Source organism: Rhincodon typus, chromosome 22, assembly GCF_021869965.1.
Source record: "Rhincodon typus isolate 14 chromosome 22, sRhiTyp1.1, whole genome shotgun sequence".
Taxonomy (NCBI): Eukaryota; Metazoa; Chordata; class Chondrichthyes; order Orectolobiformes; family Rhincodontidae; genus Rhincodon; species Rhincodon typus.
In genome coordinates, this window is record NC_063353.1 from 46,395,799 (window position 1) to 46,414,971 (window position 19,173).

The following is a 19,173-nucleotide window of genomic DNA, read 5'->3' on the forward strand; positions in this document are numbered from 1 at the left end:
CAGAGAGGCTGACGTTTCGGGCCTAGACCCTTCATCAGAATAACAGAATGCTTCTTGTCTCCAGAATGGCAATGGTTAAGGGATGACCTGACAGAGGTATTTAAAATGATCAAAGGGCTTAATAGGGTGGATGTAGAGAAAATTGGCTGTATTTTACCAAAAATCAATTAAGTGCCCTTATTGCGGAGTTTCATGGTGGATTTATCACCAGGAATTCTCATGAGTTCACTCTGACGATTTTATGTTGCTCACCTCATTATGTATATACCACTGCCCTGTGGCGTCACATCCATGATTTCTTACGCTCACCAGAGCGTATAGGAAGTAATTGCCACTGGCAGAACATTGCAGGATTCCTACCCTGGCACCACATCTAATGCCTAGCTGTGCACCAGGTCAATTACTGCCACCCAGGAACAGCCTTTCACAGTGCACATGGTGGGAGAGAAATGAAAAAAAAGCTCAGGGTGCACATGGATGACACTACATTGGAAACAGAAGGTCACATTCATAAATATATTGCTACATTACGTTATCACCTGTCTGATTGACAGTCATTGTTGCTGCAGCTACAAGAGTGAAGGTGCACAGGAAACTCTGCCCCCAGAAGGATGGATGAAAAGGTTTGGGAATTGGCTAATGTAAAACGTAAAGACTCATTTTGGCCACTTGGACCAAATAATCCTATGAAGCCTCCAGACTTTGACTTCTTTTTTGGTCTGTGCCGGGAAGTTGATTGAGAAAGCAGCATACATAAAACTCTTAAGTGCTGAGCAGTCTTTGAATGGAGCAACATGTGTCAAACAGTGTTCCTAAGAAAAAAAAACTTAAAGTAATTAATTTATTATTCTCTGATAATTTATCATTAATCCCAGACTGGAGCATTAGGATACAGTTGCTGTAAGAAAATAAGCTTTTGAAGTTATTAAAAAAAATTGAAACGGTGTCAGGGATAGTATAGTGCTGGAAGTCAAGAGCATAGTAATAATAGAGTTCTGAGGAAGGGTCACCGGACCTGAAACGTTAACTCTGTTTTCTCCTTCACAGATGCTGCCAGACCTGCTGAGCTTTTCCAGCAACTTTGTTTTTGTGCATAGTAATAATTTCCTTTTAATAAAGGAGTTACCTACAGTTCCAGCAGATGAATTTAAATTTTAATTACCTCAAGCCTATCAAAGTATTAAAAAATAAGTCTCTCTCTGAAAAACAGCTGGACTGGGTCTTACTATAGGTAAAACACTAATCATTCTTAGGATTGCAACAATGTTTGTAAGCTCTACCAAGGTATACGAATTCCGATGCAAAGCTATTGCTTTGTTCAATCTATAAAAAGTGCTTGGATTATTTTTACTGTGTGTTTATAAACATTTGAATTTGTATCATAAAAGAATAGTGTGTTTTTTTCTCTTAATTTATTTTCATTTCTGTCACTCGTAGACTTTCGTTTTGTTTCATGTTAAAACAAAGTCCACAGCATTATGTGCTTGTGTTTTAGTAAAAGATCACTTTTGTAACAAAAATTAAAAAAAAAGATATTATTATGACGTAGCCAGCCAGGTTGCTTCACAGAACTGACGTTTCTGGTACTAACACCAACTGGGTATCATTCAATAACAAATGGGACCAATAGATCACAACAAGTGCCACCCCTGGCTAATATTTATCCCAAAATCATGACTGCTACAACAAAGCCCTAATCTGATCATCATCACATTGCTGCTTGAGAGCTTGCTGTGCACAGCTTTGATGCAGTGTAGTCTACGCTATAACAGTGACCAAACTTCTGTAAGTACTTCACTGACCGTAAAGCACTTTGGAACATCATGAAAATGAAGATGCAATACAAATGCCAGTATTTTCTTTACTGTCAAATGTAGGGGGCAGTAGAAGCCAATCCTCCACCCTTGGTCTATTTTCTGATTATCATTGTGTATGGAAATTCTAAAGGGGCACGGGTGTTGTTTGCACTACTGTTTTGCAGACTACACATACCAGATGTGTCCCTTGTTTGTGGAGTTAAATTCATTAACCAACCTTGTTCCACTTGTCAACACAGCAACTGGATCGTCTCTTTTCAAAATCTATTAACTTCAGAAATTTTTAAATACCACATGGCCATTTCAGTTTTAAATTATTGAATTATATTCTGAAAATCCTTTAAATTAGTAACATGATTCAACCCTCAACAGGCCTACCTAAAAGCAATGGCCCTCTCCTGGTTTCCCTGGAAGGCAACTGGCACATTTCTAACACATGGCCACTCCTGGCACTAAACAAGCTGAGATTCTAACTCCCACCATTGTGATTCTTAATCAGTCTTCTGCCCAATGTGAACAGCCATGACCAGGTTCTATGCCAAAGGTTTTATCGTTATTTTATCTGATGACATATTTTGCTCCAGTGTAGGTTGACATCTTATGGTAATTTAACTTTCCATTTTGTGATAAAATACATCATCTGTCACCAATTTGGAAGAACAAATATCTTTCCACCGTGTAACACATGGAGGGTAATTGCTAGCAATTAGCTCTAGCTAAAAGGTTTATGAAAGTTTCAGATCTTCGATGAGGCAGGGCTACTCTACCTTGACTGCATAAATAAGATACCCGCAGTCCCCGGGCTGCGAATGGGTTCCATTCTGCAGTCTGTTCACAAGTTGATTTGTATGTAAGTTGGAACACAATACAGGACAGTTTAAAGAAGATGTTTGAAAATACAGGACCATTTGTATGTCGGGTCTTTGAAATCACACCCCGTATATCTATGAGAAGCATAAATTGCATCATGCAGATCAGATGATCCTATAAGGAATGAGTAATAATCTAAGGTGCAGTTATACTGAAAGAATTTTGCAGAATTCCCAATAGTTGGTTTTTGTGCAGCTTTGGCTAAGATCTGGAAGATGAGTATATGAGGTTATGAGACATGTCAAATAAAGGGAAGAAACCAATTTCTGCTGAAAAATAATTTGGGAGCATTCAGGATACTGCCTTCCAATGAATCTATGCTCATCACCTGTCAGGAAAGGGAAATGGAAGAATGTCACAAAGTTGTTCTAAAACAGTTTGTGGGGCAATACAAGCTGCACTTCACACTTTTGGAGGCATTTCTCCCACTAACAAATCTGAACAGGATACTACATTAAATTAGTAAAATTACTGTAAATGCAGCTTCTGGAAGAAAATGAGCCAATTTTAACAGTTTGTGCAAATTTGGTGAACTGCAGGAGATACTTTTTAAAAAAACCCAGTAAATTCAAGAAAAATAATATTTATTCAAGATTACTCAGAAATAACAAGCCACCTCTCTGAAGGTGAGCAGAGCAAATACAAGATCTGTTGTGTAAACTGGTAGGGTTTGGATGCCCTATCATTAAGTCTAATTCTCCTTGCTCCAAGATTCCTCTTTATTGAATCAGTGAGTAATGGTCCTATGGTGGGTGTACTGGGTTAGTCATACTAAAGCTGGTGAAGATCCAGAGGTTCATATGTAAGTGGCAAACCTTGTTAGTACCTGAGACATGATTTTAAAGAGAAATAAACCTCACGCATTCCAAGTAGCCATCTTTTTGGTAAGTTGCAACCTATAAGATTTTTTTTTGCAGAAATTAGAAAAATGGTAAATTTATTCTTGATTAAAAAAGTTAATTTTACACCTGGAAGTTTAACACCAGAAAATAAAACTGTTCTTAAGTAGCACCATCTATACAGCGATATTAAAAATGCAGCATTTAATCTTACACTCATTGACTCCTGGATCATTTTGAATTACTTAAAAATTTGCCATGCTCTTCTCCTCTTGGTAGCAGCAGCTCTCCACCTATTTTTGGACCTTTCTTCTCCTAGACAGAGAGAATTCAGAAATGTCAATGTGCAGACAAAAAAGAAACAATTTTGCAGCACTGGAAATGTCACTAAGCAAATAAGAGTGTCTGCAAAGAAAATAGTGAATTTTGGTGCATAACAGTTTTGTTAGCAACAAAATATCTGACAGACAGTTCGTCCAAGTTGAGACTATCATCATTTAGATATAATCTCCAAAAGCCCACAACAACCATCTTCCATTTCACACTGTGGATGACTATCTACCCTGTATTACAAAATCAACAGGTCTGCCCTCCTAATTTTCCTTGTGGAAAGCTTTATATGTACATACATATAGACTGAACTCAAGGGAGGTTTAAGGAAGACCACTCCATGTGGCCATTGTGGGATGCTGAGGCCTTCAAGACAAGGGTCCTTAACAGCGGGCGGAGAGGGGGTGGGGGGCATCAACGCATCAGACTCAGCAACACTACCAGGAGCAGTGCCCACTGTTAGACGTACATGTCTCAGGACAAGGATTACCCACAGCGGCTGTGTGCGTGTGTATGCGTTTGGTGTGTGTGTGTGTGTGTGCGCGTGTGGTGTGTGTGTGTGCGTGTGGTGTGTGTGTGTGATTTGTGTGTGTGATTTGTGTGTGTGTCGTGTTCGGGTCGGTCAGGATGGCCCTGACAAGGAGGGTTGGTGTGAGGGAGAGTTCCCAGAAGGATATCCAAACAGGGGGCTCCGGCTGCTAGATATACTCTGGCATGTCAATCTAGTGATGATCATGTGACATGACCCCCCCCACCTCCCACTCCCTACGGGCAAAATACCAGCAAGAGTGGGGTGAGGCCCATAACTGCCTCGTGCAACCTTGAGGAAATACATCTTATACCCAGACCAAGAAACACCTGATCCAAACATTTTGTCCCGCCTTCTCGGAGGACAGTCAGGAGTTTTGTCAGTGTCATCCAAATCCCATGAATGAATGTTAAGAAGAAATTTAGTTAGTTTTGTTTCTTGAGCCAGATTTGGGATGTCTTTGCACAAGCTTTCACAGAGGTCCCACCTCCACTGAAGAAAAAGTGCCATTTTGTAATACAGAGTAGATAGTCATCCACAGTGTGAAACTCACTCATGGGGAAGGTTTCAAAGTCACAGAAATCCACAGCTGCATATAGGTTCTCTTTCTAAAAATAAAGAGTCTAGAGGTTCGTAGTGGTTGTTCCTGGACAAACAAACAGTTTAGGATTCCAGACACTATTCATGAACCCGGACACCACTGGACATTCCCTCATAGAATTTCCTACCGAGGCATATTCATCAACCCTGAATACACTGGGCAATGGGCTTTGAAAGACTGGTATTTGTACATAAACATGTATAACCAGATTTTGAAACCTAATATCATACCAAACCACAAATGGGTTACAGAATTTTCCAATGGACGGAAAAGACTCAAGGCCCCCAATAGGCAGCAGTGGCTGGAAGCTTTGTTCAGTAATGTCTACTGGGAATGGCAACTTTTTGTCCCAGACTTGCGTGATTCACTTAAAACTATGCTTTTATACTATTCAGTCATTACTAAAGCAGTACAATAGTTACCTCTTGTTCTGTGCCACCTCATTTGTCAAGGGTCACATGATGTGAATTCACAAGTGTCAGCATGCATGGCTGAACGGTGATCTGTACGCCGACACCCAGGGTCACATCCTCCATCGCTGTAACTCCGTTCTTGTTAACTTACTTTATTACCTTAGCAGACAGGCTCTTGGCAACTTATTACAGTTGCATTCCTTTAAAACTAACCCGGTTTATTCAACTCACTGTTTGAGCCTTAAGAGCTACATCAGATAAAATGCTGCTAACATCACTGAATTTGGATCTCAATCTTGGAGTTAGTTGCCAAACACCAAGAAGGCAGTTTTGTTTGTTTATCTTGTTTCCATCCATCACTTGTATTGAAGTTAAAGACCGCAGTCAGACTTCACTTACCTAATACCTCCCCTAAATGTACTATCAAGTCAATAAATTACATGAAAACTCAAATTTAGTTCTATTCTTTTAATTGTTTAAGTCCATTTAATTCCTGATAGGGGAGGGCCACTGTCTCTATTCAAAACTTATTACAAATAAAATGTGTGTTTTGGAAGTAATAGTTTAGTATTTTACTCTGCAAAAGATGCATTATTGACTGCATTATCATACACCATTCAGCACTTACAACCAAATCAAAACAGCAAGCCGTTCAAAACACGAGAACCTTAGATGAACTCACCTTCAGCATTCCATCTCTCTCCCACTTAAACATGCCACAGTTACTGAAAACAAACATAAGAAATTGCTATTACGTTAGTCAAGTAAATACATTATTATTTATTTCATTATTCCGTTTGTTTAAAATATATTAACCCTTGGAGGGATATGGGCCAAATGCATGCAAGTTGGACTAGTTTAGTTTGGGAACATGATCAGCATGGACCAGTTGGACCAAAGGGTCTGTTTCCGTGCTGTATGACTATGAAAACACCTGCATTCCCAAAATCGCAGGAAATTAGAAGAATATTCTGATGATTTAAAATGAAAGTGCTCATTGTTGTGGCCCGTACATACTGACAAACACAAAGGTGAAACTTTTGTACAATATGCCAAAGCACAAAGTGTCTTTTTAAAATCACAAAATAGAAAGGGGGGATGGTAGTGGTTTTCCTCTTTAGTTTTCTATCAATTTTCTTTCAAATGTTAGCATACCAGTTCAGCAAGTAATAGGGACAGAAAATCAGATGTTGGACTTGATTTCAAAGGCAAAGGTGTACAAAAATATGGAATTCTTGAAATTATACAAGGTACTCGTCAGATCACAGCTGGAATACTGGGTCCCTATCTAAGGGAAGATATACTGCCCCTGGCGGCAGACCAGAGAAAGTTTGCTAGGTGGATACCGAGTATGGAGGGATTTTCCTAAAAGGAGAGAGTGAGTCAGTAGGGCTCGTGCTCATTGGAGTTTGTAAGAATGATAGGCTACATTATTGAAAAAGATTTTTAGGGGACTTGACAAGGTAGATGTGGAAAGGTCATTTCCCCTGTGGGAGAGTCCACGACCAGAGGGCATAATCTCAGAATAAGAGGTGCTACATTTAAGACAGGGAAGTAATTTCTTCCCTCAGAGACTAATGAATCTGTGGAATTCTTTACCATAGAAGACTGTCAAAACTGGATCATTAATATTCAAGGCTGAAATAGATTGTTAATCACAGAGAATAAAAGGTTATGGGGAAAAGGCAGGTCAGTGGAGTTCAGCATTATGAGATCAGCCATGATCTCATGGAATAATGGAGAAGACTTGATGGAGTTAATGGTCTACTTCTGCTCCTGTGTATTACGGTCTGAAGGTAATGCTTAACACCCGCACACACCATTGTGCCCATTTACCTGAGTGAGTCAGGTCTTACCCATGTATGGAACGTCTAGTATTTGGATAATTACATGGAGCCAGAAGTTTCCCACTGCTTAAATCAAGATCTTCCTGCTCCAAATTCATGGAAATCAGGTATACCTGATATACATGACTGACTGGCCATAAAGAGATTTTGCTCAAGTTAAAAATCAAGAGCATCAATTCCTTTCCCCCTTTCCTTCAATAACTTACAAATGCTAGTGAGCACTAGGGTGATCTTCACTCCTTCCAGAGGAATAAACCGTGTGAATAATCCTCAACTGTGTTACAATCGTAACAGTGGAAAGCTGACTTCTTAGAAGATTTAGACACTGCACTAGACAACCCTTAAAAAAAAAGTACTTATGATAAACATTTGACTAGGAGTTAGATATTGGCAAGAAAAAGCTTCCTTTTTCTAAATTCAATAGCATCTCCAGAGAGGTAAATACAACTCATTGGGTCATAACACTCTCAATGGTGTACTATTGTAAGCACATTTTTTTTTTCAGAATCAGAGTAGGCTTTGACTCTGGATTTAGGCTATATTTTCAATACAACTTATTTTGATTTGCTCAGGTGCTACAGTTGTAGTTTAGTGGTTTAGTTTAGAGGCCACAAAGTCCCTATGTGTACAGAATGCAATGCCCCACAAGTTTCCAACACATTCATGGATATATTACATAGGTTGCTTCAATCAAATTAAGTATTTCTCAGTCTGAAGCCCTCTCTATTTGAGTCTAACAGATTTTTTCTTTGCATCAATTAACCTGCAGTTTTCAGACAATGTACAAATTGTCCGTTAAATAGTCACAACTGTTTCAAACTTAAGATACTTCCATAATGGACTCCCAACCCTTTCCTGAATAACAAGTGTAACAAACCCAGTGGAGTTCTCAATTCCTCTGCAAGTCCTCACCCAAGGTTATGATTGCATTTCTGGAAACCACAACTTTAAGTGAAGTGAGCTTAACTGAAACACTGGTAAAGGAATCAGTGTTAAAACAGTAGTTAGGTTCTATATCAACCTTATCAGAAAAAAAAATTAAAACATTATATTCAAGTACTTTACACTGCTAAATTCCTATATTGGTAGGTAACTTTCAAAAACAAAATAGCTTTAAAAATATGAAAGAAAAATGTAATGTGCCACTTACAGTACCGTCTTCTCACTGACAATCCTGCTTTCTGATCATTCTGGTCTCTGCCAACCCTCTTTACTGCTCAACCCGGAGTAGTGGGCATTCTTCATTCCCTGACCCTCCAGGCTGAGGTTTCTCCTTACTCTCTGACCCTCACAGTTGTGGCCCATGCTCCCTGACTCACGTATGTGCAGTTTCCCCTCACCTGAACTTGTGCTCATGTTTAAGATCTAGATTTAGCCCAAAGCTGGAGCACTGACATCGTCGACTTGCGAGTCCCAGAAGTATCGGGGCTTTATAAATCTATACTCTTTACATGCCTTTCAAAACTACTCCTGCTTTACTGCTCTTCTCCCAAACTCTCAATAATCACAAAAGTTTCAGGAGAGAGGACTGGGGGTGCATTTTAAAAAATAAACATGGATTATAAAAGCTCCAGCACTGTGAGCTGTCGAGTCTTGCACTTGCACAGCGTCGCAGCATTGGACTGAATTTGGATCTTGAATGTGAACAGAAGTACGAGAGAGAGACAGTTAGATAGAGAGAGAGAGGGAGAGACAGAGTGTGTGTGTTGGGGAGCAAAGGAGGTGCCAAATGAATCAAGTAAAAAATGGCATTGAAATGAATCGTGCAATGTTCAACAAGACGATGTGCCCCATTAATTAGTGTGATCAAAGTGAAACAATGATAAACATGGAATGTTTACTTCTCTCAAACGGTTGTGAATCTGTAGAATTCACTACACCAGACTGCAGTCAATGCTGGGACATTGAGTAAATGTAAAGTGGAGATGGACAGATTTTTAATGAATAATTGGTTAAGGGGGTTATGGAGAGCAGGCAGGAGGTGCTGAATGGCCTACTCCTGCTCCTAGTTCTTACATTCTTAAACAAGAACTTACTGAAGTGTTATGAAGACCCAAACAGAAAATATAATCCTTGTATAATAAGAAACACTGAACCACATCCTAAATTTGAAAATGTGCAATAAAAACCCATATGAGTCTATGAGTCATATAATCATACAGCACGGAAACAGACCCGTTGCTCCAACCTGTCTCTGCTGACCAAGTTTCCCAACCTAAATTTGTCCCACTTGCTTGTGTTTGGCCCATTTTCCTCTAAACCTTGCCTATTCAAGTACCTATCCAAATACCTTTTAAATGTTGTAACTGTACCTGCATTCACCACTGGATTCAGGGATAGTTTTGTCAATTGGATACAAAGCTGGCTTGACAGCAGGAGACAGAGGGTGGTGGTAGGGGATTGTTGTTTGGACTGGAGGCCTGTGACCAGTGGTGTTCTGCAGGGATCGGTGCTGGGTCCATTGGTGCTTGTTGTTTAAATAAATATTTTGGATGAGAATTTAGGAGGCATGGTTAGTAAGTTTGCAGATGACCCTACAAGCAGTGGTATGGTCAACAGTGAAGGTTATCTAAGATTACAAAGGCATTTTGTTTAATTGGGGCAATGGGCTGAGGAGTGGCAGATGGAGTTTAATTTGGATAAATGCAAGGTAAAGTAAAATTTTATCAGGACGAATGGAGCTAAAACCTAACGTATCAGGTCATATACATGAGGAGATTACATCTGTTAGTGTTGTCTGTCCCTATTTCTTACCTTTTCACATGCGTGATGTGCACACATTAGCAATCGATGACATCTCCATTAAATACTGGACATTAAAATAGTCTGTGTCAATTCATTTCACCTTAAAACCAATGGGTCAGGTATCTCTTTCAGTAGGGCTTCCCAAACAGGGAGCTGCAAGTCGAGATTTTGGGGTCATGAGCTCCAAAGCAGTAATGACTATGTGAAGCTTCAAGTGATCCCTGACACCTCATGAACCTTTTAATAGGCTTTTCTACCAGATGGAATGGTCTAATCAGCTGCTCAGTGAGGCCCAATTCTGTTTGATGGCCTGTGTGAAAAGTTAGGTGTTCGTTTTGCCTGTTTGGTCACTAACTACTCCTTACTAAGGGAGATGTGCAGAAGGTAGAGAGAGAGATGAGGGTGATGAAGGAAGAGAGAGATGGAGAGGTGATGTTGAAGGGAGAGGAGGGATGAGGTGGTGGTGGTGGTGGGGCGTGGTGGTGGGAGGGGAGTGGGTGGAGGTGGTGGTGTGGGGGGCAGTGTTGAGAGATGCCCAACTCTTTTCCCCACAAACAGTTCCTATACCGTTTGCCAAACATTCTGAACCTAAGTTCAGAAGAGATGGGTGACTGGATGCAAAATGTTAACTCTGCTTTCTCTCCACAGATGCTGCCACATCTGCTAAGTTTTTCCAGCAAATTCTGATTTTGTTTCCGACAACGCAAAAAGGTTTGAGAAGCACTGCTGTTAGGAATTCAGCTCAATATGTTGCATTAGCCTATCTTGGAAGTCAGGATCACCAGTGAATGGCACATCATGAACAAATTTTTTCATGCAATTAAGGTGAAGGTGGTACATATTGATGAGAAAATGTGATATTCACACGTAGAAAAGTTTGGTTAGGATTAAGTATTAAGAAATGCTTTCTTGGTCAAAGGACAGTAAGTACTAGAATAATCTGTCAGGCAATTCAGTAAAGAGACAGTAAAAACATTTGAAGTAGATGCTGGGCTGGGAGAACAAGCATACTGAAAGACTGAGCTTCAGTGCGTTAAATGTGGACTTCTCCTTCACTCTTCTAATGTCAGTGTAGCTGACTGAAGTAAAAACCAAAAGAACTGCTGATGCTGTAAATCAGGAACAAAAACAAAGTTGCTGGAAAAGCTCAGCAGGTCTGGCAGCATCTGTGAAAGAGAAAACAGAGTTAATGTTTCGGGTCTGGTGACCCTTCCTCAGAACTGACAGTGGCTGGGAAAACGTCAGTTTATATGCGGAAAATAGGGAGGTGGGTGGGGTAGGGAGTAAACAATAGGATAGAGCCTGAAGAGAGAGAAAGACAGTTGGACAGACAAAGGAGTTGCTAATGATCAGGCTGGGAGGGTGAATAGTTGTTAATGGGGACTGTTAGTGACTAACAATAGGGGGTGTGTAATGGCAGGCTATGTGGTAACAAAGCCTGGTGTGTGGGGTGGGGGAGCTGGGACATGGGAGAGTTTAGGCCCTAAAATTATTGAACTTAATATCCGGAGGGCTGTAGGGTCCCCAAGCGGAAAATGAGGTGTTGTTCCTCCAGATTGTGTTGGGCTTCACTGGAACACTGTAGCAAGCCAGAGACAGAGATGTTGGCCAGACAGCAGGGTGGCGGCAGGCAACGGGTAGTTCAGGGATAGTAGGAACTGCAGATGCTGAAGAATCTGAGATAACAAGGTGTAGAGCTGGATGAACACAGCAGGCGAAGCAGCCTCAGAGGAGCAGGACAGCTGACGTTTTGGGCCTAGACCCTTCTTCAGAAATGGAGGAGGGGAAGGGGGTTCTGAAATAAAGAGGGAGAGAGGGGGAGGCGGATAGAAGATGGATAGAGGAGAGGGTAGGTGAGGGGAAACAGACAGGTCAAAGAGGCGGTGATGGAGCCAGTAAAGGTGAGTGTAGGTGGGGAGTTAGGGAGGGGATAGGTCAGTCCAGGGAGGACGGACAGGTCAAGGGGGCGGGATGAGGTTAGTAGGTAGGAGATGGGGGTGGGGCTTGAGGTGGGAGGAGGGGATAGGTAGGAGGAAAGACAGGTTAGGGAGGCGGGACAAGCTGGGGAGATTTTGAAGCTTGTGAAGTCCACATTGATACCATTGGGCTTCAGGGTTCCCAAGCGGAATATGAGTTGCTGTTCCTGCAACCTTCGGGTGGCATCGTTGTGGCACTGCAGGAGGCCCAGGATGGAATGTTGTCTGAGGAATGGGAGGGGGAGTTGAAATGGTTCGCGACTGGGAGGTGCAGTTGTTTAGTGCGAACCGAGTGTAGGTGTTCTGCAAAGCGGTCCCCAAGCCTTTGCTTGGTTTCCCCGATGTAGAGGAGGCCACAACGGGAACAGCGGATACAGTATACCACATTAGCAGATGTGCAGGTGAACATCTGCTTGATGTGGAAAGTCTTCTTGGTGCCTGGGATGGGGGTGAGGGGGGAGGTGTAGCACTTCCTGCGGTTGGAGGGAAAAGTGCTGGGTGTGGTGGGGCTGGAGGGGAGTGTGGAGCGGACGAGGGAGTCCCAGAGAGAGTGGTCCCTCTGGAAAGCAGATAAGGGTGGGGACGGAAAAATGTCTTTGGTGGTGGGGTCAGATTGCAGATGGCGGAAGTGTCGGAGGATGATGCGTTGGATCCAGAGGTGTGGTATGTGAGGACGAGGGGGATTCTGTTTTGGTTGTTATTGTGGGGAGGGGGTGTGAGGGATGAGTTGCGGGAAAAGGGGAGACATGGTCGAGGGCGTTCTCGACCACTTGGGGGGAGTTGCGGTCCTTGAAAAAGGAGGACATCTGAGATGTTTGGGAGTAGAATGCCTCATCCTGGGATCAGATGCGGTGGAGGCGAAGGAACTGGGAATAGGGGTGGCATTTTTGCAGGAAGGTGGGTGGGAGGAGGTGTATTCTAGGTAGCTGTGGGAGTCGGTGGGCTTGAAATGGATATCGGTTTCCAGGTGGTTGCCAGAGATGGAAACAGAGAGGTCCAGGAAGGAGAGAGAGGTATCAGAGATCGTCCAGGTGAACCTAAGGTTGGGGTGGAAGGCGTTGGTGAAGTGGATGAACTGTTCGAGCTCCTTGTGGGAGCACGAGGCGGCGCCGATACAGACATCAACGTAACGGAGGAAGAGGTGGGGTTTAGGGCCAGTGTTGCTACGGAAGAGGGATTGTTCCACGTAACCTACAAAGAGGCAGGCATAGCTTGGGCCCATGCGGGTACCCATGGCCACTCCCTTTGTCTGTAGGAAGTGGGAGGAATTGAAAGAGAAGTTGTTGAGGGTGAGGACGAGTTCGGCTAAGCGGATGAGGGTATCAGTTGAGGGAGACTGGTCGGGCCTGCGGGACAGGAAGAAGCGGAGGGCCTTTAGGCCATCTGCATGGGGAATGCAGGTGTATAGGGACCGGACGTCCACGGTAAAGATGAGGTGTTGGGGACCAGGGAATTGGAAGTTTTGGAGGAGGTGGAGGGAGTGGGTGGTGACAAGGACGTGGGTGGTGACAAGGACGTAGGTAGGGAGTTCCTGGACCAAGGGGGAGAAAATGGAGTCGAGATAGGTGGAGCCAAGTTCGGTGGGGCAGGAGCAGGCGGAGACAATGGGTCGACCAGGGAGTTCAGGGTCTTTTTTGTGAGTAGAACGTAGATGTTCTGCAAAGCGGTCGCCAAGTCTACGCTTTGTTTCCCCAATGTACAGGAGACCACATTGTGAGCAGCGAATGCGGTAGACTAGATTCTGGGAAGTGCAGGTGAAGTGTTGCTTCACCTGGAAGGTATGTTTGGGCCCTTGGATACTGGGGAGGGAGGAGGTAAATGGGCAGGTGTTGCACCCTTGCTGGTTACAGGGGAAGGTGCCGTAGGGCTGAGGGGAGGTGTTGGGGGTGAAGGAAGTGTGGACTAGGGTGTCCTGGAGGGAACGGTCCCTGCGGAAGGCGGACAATGGAGGGGAGGGGAAGGGAATATGTATCTGGTGGTGGCACCTTGCTGGAGGTGGCGGAAATGGTGTCTAATGATCTTCTGGATGTGGATGCTGGTGGGATGGTAGGCAAGGATAAGGGGAACCCTATTACTGTTGCTGGAGGGAAGAGAAGGGGTGAGGGCTGAAGTATGGGAGATGGATCGGACCTGGTTGAGGGGCCTGTCGACAATGGAGCTGGGGAAACCTTGGTTGAGGAAGAAGATGGACATTTCGGAGGCTCCCTTGTCGAAGCTGGCCTCATCTGAACATATGCGACGGAGACGGAGGAACTGAGAGAACGGGATGGAGTCTTTACAGGATGTGGGGTGCGAGGATGTATAGTCCAGGTAGCTATGGGAGTCAGTGGGTTTGTAATGGATATTAGTGGCCAGTCTATCCCCAGAAATAGAAATAGAAATGTCGAGGAAGGGAAGGGAGGAGTCAGAGATAGACCAGGTGAAAGTGAGGGCAGGGTGGAAACTGGAGGCGAAATTGATGAAGTCTTCCAATTCCAGACGAGAGAGGGAAGCAGCACTGACGATATCGATGTATCGGAAAAAGAGTTGTGGGTTGGGGCCGGAATAGGATTGGAACAAGGAATGTTCCACATACCCCACAAAAAGACAGGCATAACTAGGGCCCATGCAGGTACCCATGGCAACCCCTCTTACCTGAAGAAAATGAGAGGAGTTGAAAGAGAAGTTGTTGAGGGTGAGGACAAGCTCGGCCAAGCGGAGGAGGGTGGTGGTGGGTGGGGATGGTTCAGGTCTTTGAGCCAGGAAGAAGCGGAGAGCCCTGGTGGGGAATGGATGTGTAAAGGGATTGCACATCCATGGTAAAGAGACTGACTGAACTGATGTGGACAACCTGGATCATATTTGAAGGTTCTGAATAGTCCAGTACAAACATTGGAGTTATACTATTTTTATTATTAATGATAGATTACTCATAATATGTTGATTAAAATTTCCATTGAACCAAGTTCAATTACAGTGAATTGAAATCTTGAACTGATAATTTCAGAACATTTTCATTTTTCTCATCCACCAGCCTACCACATACATACCTGCAGCTTTTCTTTGGTAATCTTGTTAATGCTATTGCTCTGTTACCACATGGGCATTTAAAGAAGCGTTTGATTGCGTCATGCCAATGGTAATCATGGTTTTCACTAACACACATCTCCAGTGGTTTGTAATATGAATATCTGCACTGTTAAAAAAAAGTGAGGAAACTATTACCTACTTTATACTTGCATAAACATTTACAGAATTCCTTGCTCTGAAGCAGGGAAACAGTTCAATTCAGTTCTGATAAGATTACACATTTTACAATGATAAAATTACCAAAACAAAATACTTAAGGAAGACTCTTCACTGCACCTACTTACGTAAGCAATTAAGTAATTTCCTTTCAAGAGAAATGTCAATCAATCGTGCAATTAAAAGAAAATTTCTACAGATGTACGCGTCAATGTATTTATTGTTAATCTTTATTTGTCTAGGGGTGGTATACTACCTCCATGAGCTCTTGCAGCCTGTATTATGAAAATAGGCCCACTGTGCTGCTGGATAAGCAGACCACGTGATCATTCAATTATTTTTCTTCCTGTAGTTTGACACATGGCAGCAGCCTGCTTGCAGTGATTTAAACGCATTGGTATCAGATTGGAGTCACATATATGCCAGAATAGGTCAGATAGGTTTCCTTCTACATGTGAAACATTTATTTATTTATGACAATCTGACAATTTCACAGTCCCTTTTACTGACAGGGTCTTTTAAACTCTGGACGGAATTTGAATATTCCCTGGGTTATTAATCCTGTAACACACAACTATTTTAACATATAACTACGTTACAATATACCTCAACATTCTTGTACAAAAACAAGCACCACTGTAACATATTGTGCATTTAATGGGCCTTTGAACTCAGCCACATTGTCAAGTTCCCTCACATTAACAGGTATTATCCCAAACTGATTGCCTGAAGTTTGCAGTCAGCAACAAGACTAAGTAATAAGGCATATGCTGCAGACCTCAAAAAAGATGCCCAGAAAGATCTAGTGATCTATGGTGTGGATTTCCCTTTTCCTGCTGTCATCTTGAATCTAGAGCCAAGTCAAAGGGATCTCCGGGCATGTAGCAGCAGTATACACAGCCAATCACAGGAGCAGTTTCACAGACAGTAAATTGGAAAGTGAAAAAACCGATGGGTCCCTGCCTTTATTTTAAAATTTTACTCATAGTTAAATAAATGATGGCAGAAATGCACGGTATTTTAAATGGAAGTTAAAATGTCATGAGAAAACTAAGGCAGTAAATATGAACTTCTTCAATTCAAAACCCAGTTGCACTTCATTCAACAAGGTTCACCTCTCTCAAGGGGTTTTAATCCTAAGAATAAGAATGGGAACGTAATACTCAGTAATTCAATAATTCCTCATTGGTTATAGCCTCTGGTGACCACAACGGCACACACAATAGGGAATAAATCCATAGTTTTGTTATCTTGACCACTGTAAAATCTGGGCTGTTTAAAAAACAGGCTCTTGTTTCCACAAAGCATGGATCAAAATATTAGAATTCAACAATTGGTCACACAATCTGTTGCTTATCTGGAATTTAAATAGCTTGCATAACCTTGTTTTCCTCTCTGCTAACAGATTTAATCTATTATCACGTTTTTATGACTTTAAAAATGTCTGGTTTATTATGAAAAGCGGGACACAAAAATGCAGAAAAACACGAAACATTGGAATTTATAATGAACACAGTTGGATGAGTGGAAATCAGGTTTACAATTCGAGCCATCTGGAGGAAGACAAGGGTTATTTTAAAAAAGGACATTGGACTGAGTGTGCTTATAGGAAGGTATGAGAAAGCTATTTTCTCATTAAGAACAATATCCTCAAAGTATTAAGGAATTTCTGAAATCTATTAAGCATAATTTTCTGCAAATGACTAAACTGAACATGCGCTGTTCTCTACATAAAACAGTATATATTTTAATTACATTACAGTACAAGTAACATAGGATTTTCCTGCTTTCGGTTTTGATGATTCAACACACTTTCAAGAAAAATATAGCTTTAAGGTTAAAGTTGAGGTATGATAAATTTTGCAGCCAAGAACGAATCATGCAGTTAATTTTTGTTTAATTTTGAGCTGTGTTTCTTTTCTCAAATCTCCAAGAGCTCGTGCTCCTTTAATTCTGGCTTCTTGTGTTCCCCAGTTATTGCTGTCACGCCTTCAGCAACTTAAACCGTAAACTCTGGGACTCTCTCCATAAGCCACTCCCTCCTCTTTCAGGTTGCTCAAGCTTTCAGTCACCTGTCTACTTCTGTCTTAAGTTGGGCGGTGTCAAGTTTGGCCATCTTGTGGACCTAATAAATTCAATTAAACTACAAAAGCAAGATGGAAGTGGAACATAGAATTGATGAGCAGAATTAACCAAGTGTATGAGATTAAGTCAGAGATAAAAGAGAAGGAAAATGTAGCTGATTTTCTCCTACGATCATACATGTGTTGGACACCAAGTTAGCCTCACTATTATTTGAACAGTCCAACTAGAAAAGATGCCGTGTACCCTTCTGCCCACCCAAACCAGGCTAGAGACTCAGGATCTCGGATTTCACACACTTGAACTCTTATTAGCTTATAATCATTCCAATGCCAAGACAGAATAAAGCATGAAAAAAAAAATGGGCATCTTGGTACTCAGCTGCCTTGTTTCTATCTACACCTGGACCTCTGAGATAGTCCTTTCATTAACAAGAAAACTGGATGTAATGATTTACAAGATTCTTACATATATCTGGCTGCTATAGGTTTCTGTCTGGTTTATATTTTTAATACGATGAGTGCTAATAACATCATCATTATTTCTACTTCAGAATCCAGATGCATGTGTCATATAGATCCTAAAAAGCTCTCTCAAGGGTATTTGATTCAAAACTGACAGCTATGGCTTTTATCAATCCATTTTTCATTGGTCACCTCTAGAACAACATTGATCATTATGTACTGCCTGGCAGAACACAACTGAAGTGAGCATATTTTATATCTGCAATGGTTGGAGTTATACAGAAACTCTATGATCCCCATCAATTTATCATAGAATCCATACAGTGTGGAAGCAGGCCATTTGGCCCATTGAGTCCACACCGACCCTCCGAAGAGCATCACCCCCCACTCCCCCACCCCACCTCCTTGCATTTCCCATCTACCTGCACATCTCTGAACACTATGGTCAATTTAGTATGGCCAATCTATCTAACCTGCACATCTTTGGACTGTGGGAGGAAACTGGAACACCCAGAGGAAACCCACACAGACACAGGGAGAACATGCAAAACTCCACACAGACAGTCGCCCGAGGGTTGAATCGAACCCGGTCCCTGGTGCTGTGAGGCAGCAGTGCTAACCATTAAGTAGCCTCTGCATCTTAAACATAAAACACTGGATATAGTAAACAACGAATCAACTAACATCATTCAGTCACTTTTAATTTGTACCTTTGAAGCTAATCTCCGCCCCCCCCCAAGAATAAGTGACCTATCTCAAAGAAACAATTAAATAAATTTGAAAATATTGAAGAAAATATGTATTTTGCACCTGGGTGTGAACTGAACAGTTGGTCGATTATGTGGGTGAGGCCAAAACTTTGAATATTTTCAAGAAGGAGTTAGATATAGTTCTTGGGGGTGAAGAAACCAAAGGGTATGGTGAGAAAATTGGAACAGGGGACTGAGTTGGATGATCAACGTTGATCATGCTGAATGGTGGAGCAGGCTTGAAGTGCTGAATGGTCAATTTTTCTCCTATTTTCTATGTTTCTATCTTGCAAAAGCAGTATTTCCACTCAGGTTGCCTGTGACAATCAGAGATTCTTTTGGAAAAAAAAACATTTTCTTCCATTCTCTTATCTTTGCACCTTGCAACAATCAAGGTTGATCTGCCTCAAACTGATCCGAGTTGGAGGCTTTCAACGATACTGCAATAATTGGTGAATAATCCGATCAGAGTCTTGATATGACATTAGGACTAATAAATCAAGGACCATGTCAACAACTCGCATTTTCATAGCACCTAATACGCATCAAACCAGCAGAAGGTTCATCACAGGAGTTATCAGTCAAAAAATGAAAAGTCATGAAAAGGACACATCAGGACAGGTAACCAAAAGCAAGTCCAAAGGGGTAAGCTTTAAGGAGGATCTTAAAACAGGATGGAATGATAT

General features: G+C 42.0%; 2 protein-coding genes across 4 annotated transcripts in view; one reads left to right on the forward strand and one right to left on the reverse strand.

The window, feature by feature from the left end:
* Nucleotides 1-19,173, forward strand: part of prpf18 (PRP18 pre-mRNA processing factor 18 homolog (yeast)) — a 289,626-nt gene that overhangs the window by 105,099 nt on the left and 165,354 nt on the right. The gene's annotated exons all lie outside the window — the stretch shown is intronic.
* Nucleotides 3,252-19,173, reverse strand: part of mcm10 (minichromosome maintenance 10 replication initiation factor) — a 54,875-nt gene continuing 38,953 nt past the window's right edge. Inside the window, exons 18-20 of one of the 2 annotated variants that reach the window (XM_048610413.1) lie at nucleotides 14,997-15,142; nucleotides 6,082-6,124; nucleotides 3,252-3,841 (exon numbers count right to left, since the gene is read on the reverse strand). In XM_048610413.1, coding sequence (XP_048466370.1) covers nucleotides 3,758-3,841; nucleotides 6,082-6,124; nucleotides 14,997-15,142 — 273 coding nt within the window. In that variant the 3' untranslated portion in view covers nucleotides 3,252-3,757. Of the gene's footprint in view, nucleotides 3,842-6,081; nucleotides 6,125-14,996; nucleotides 15,143-19,173 lie in introns of those variants that run through there. The other variant, XM_048610414.1, reaches the window with a different exon arrangement.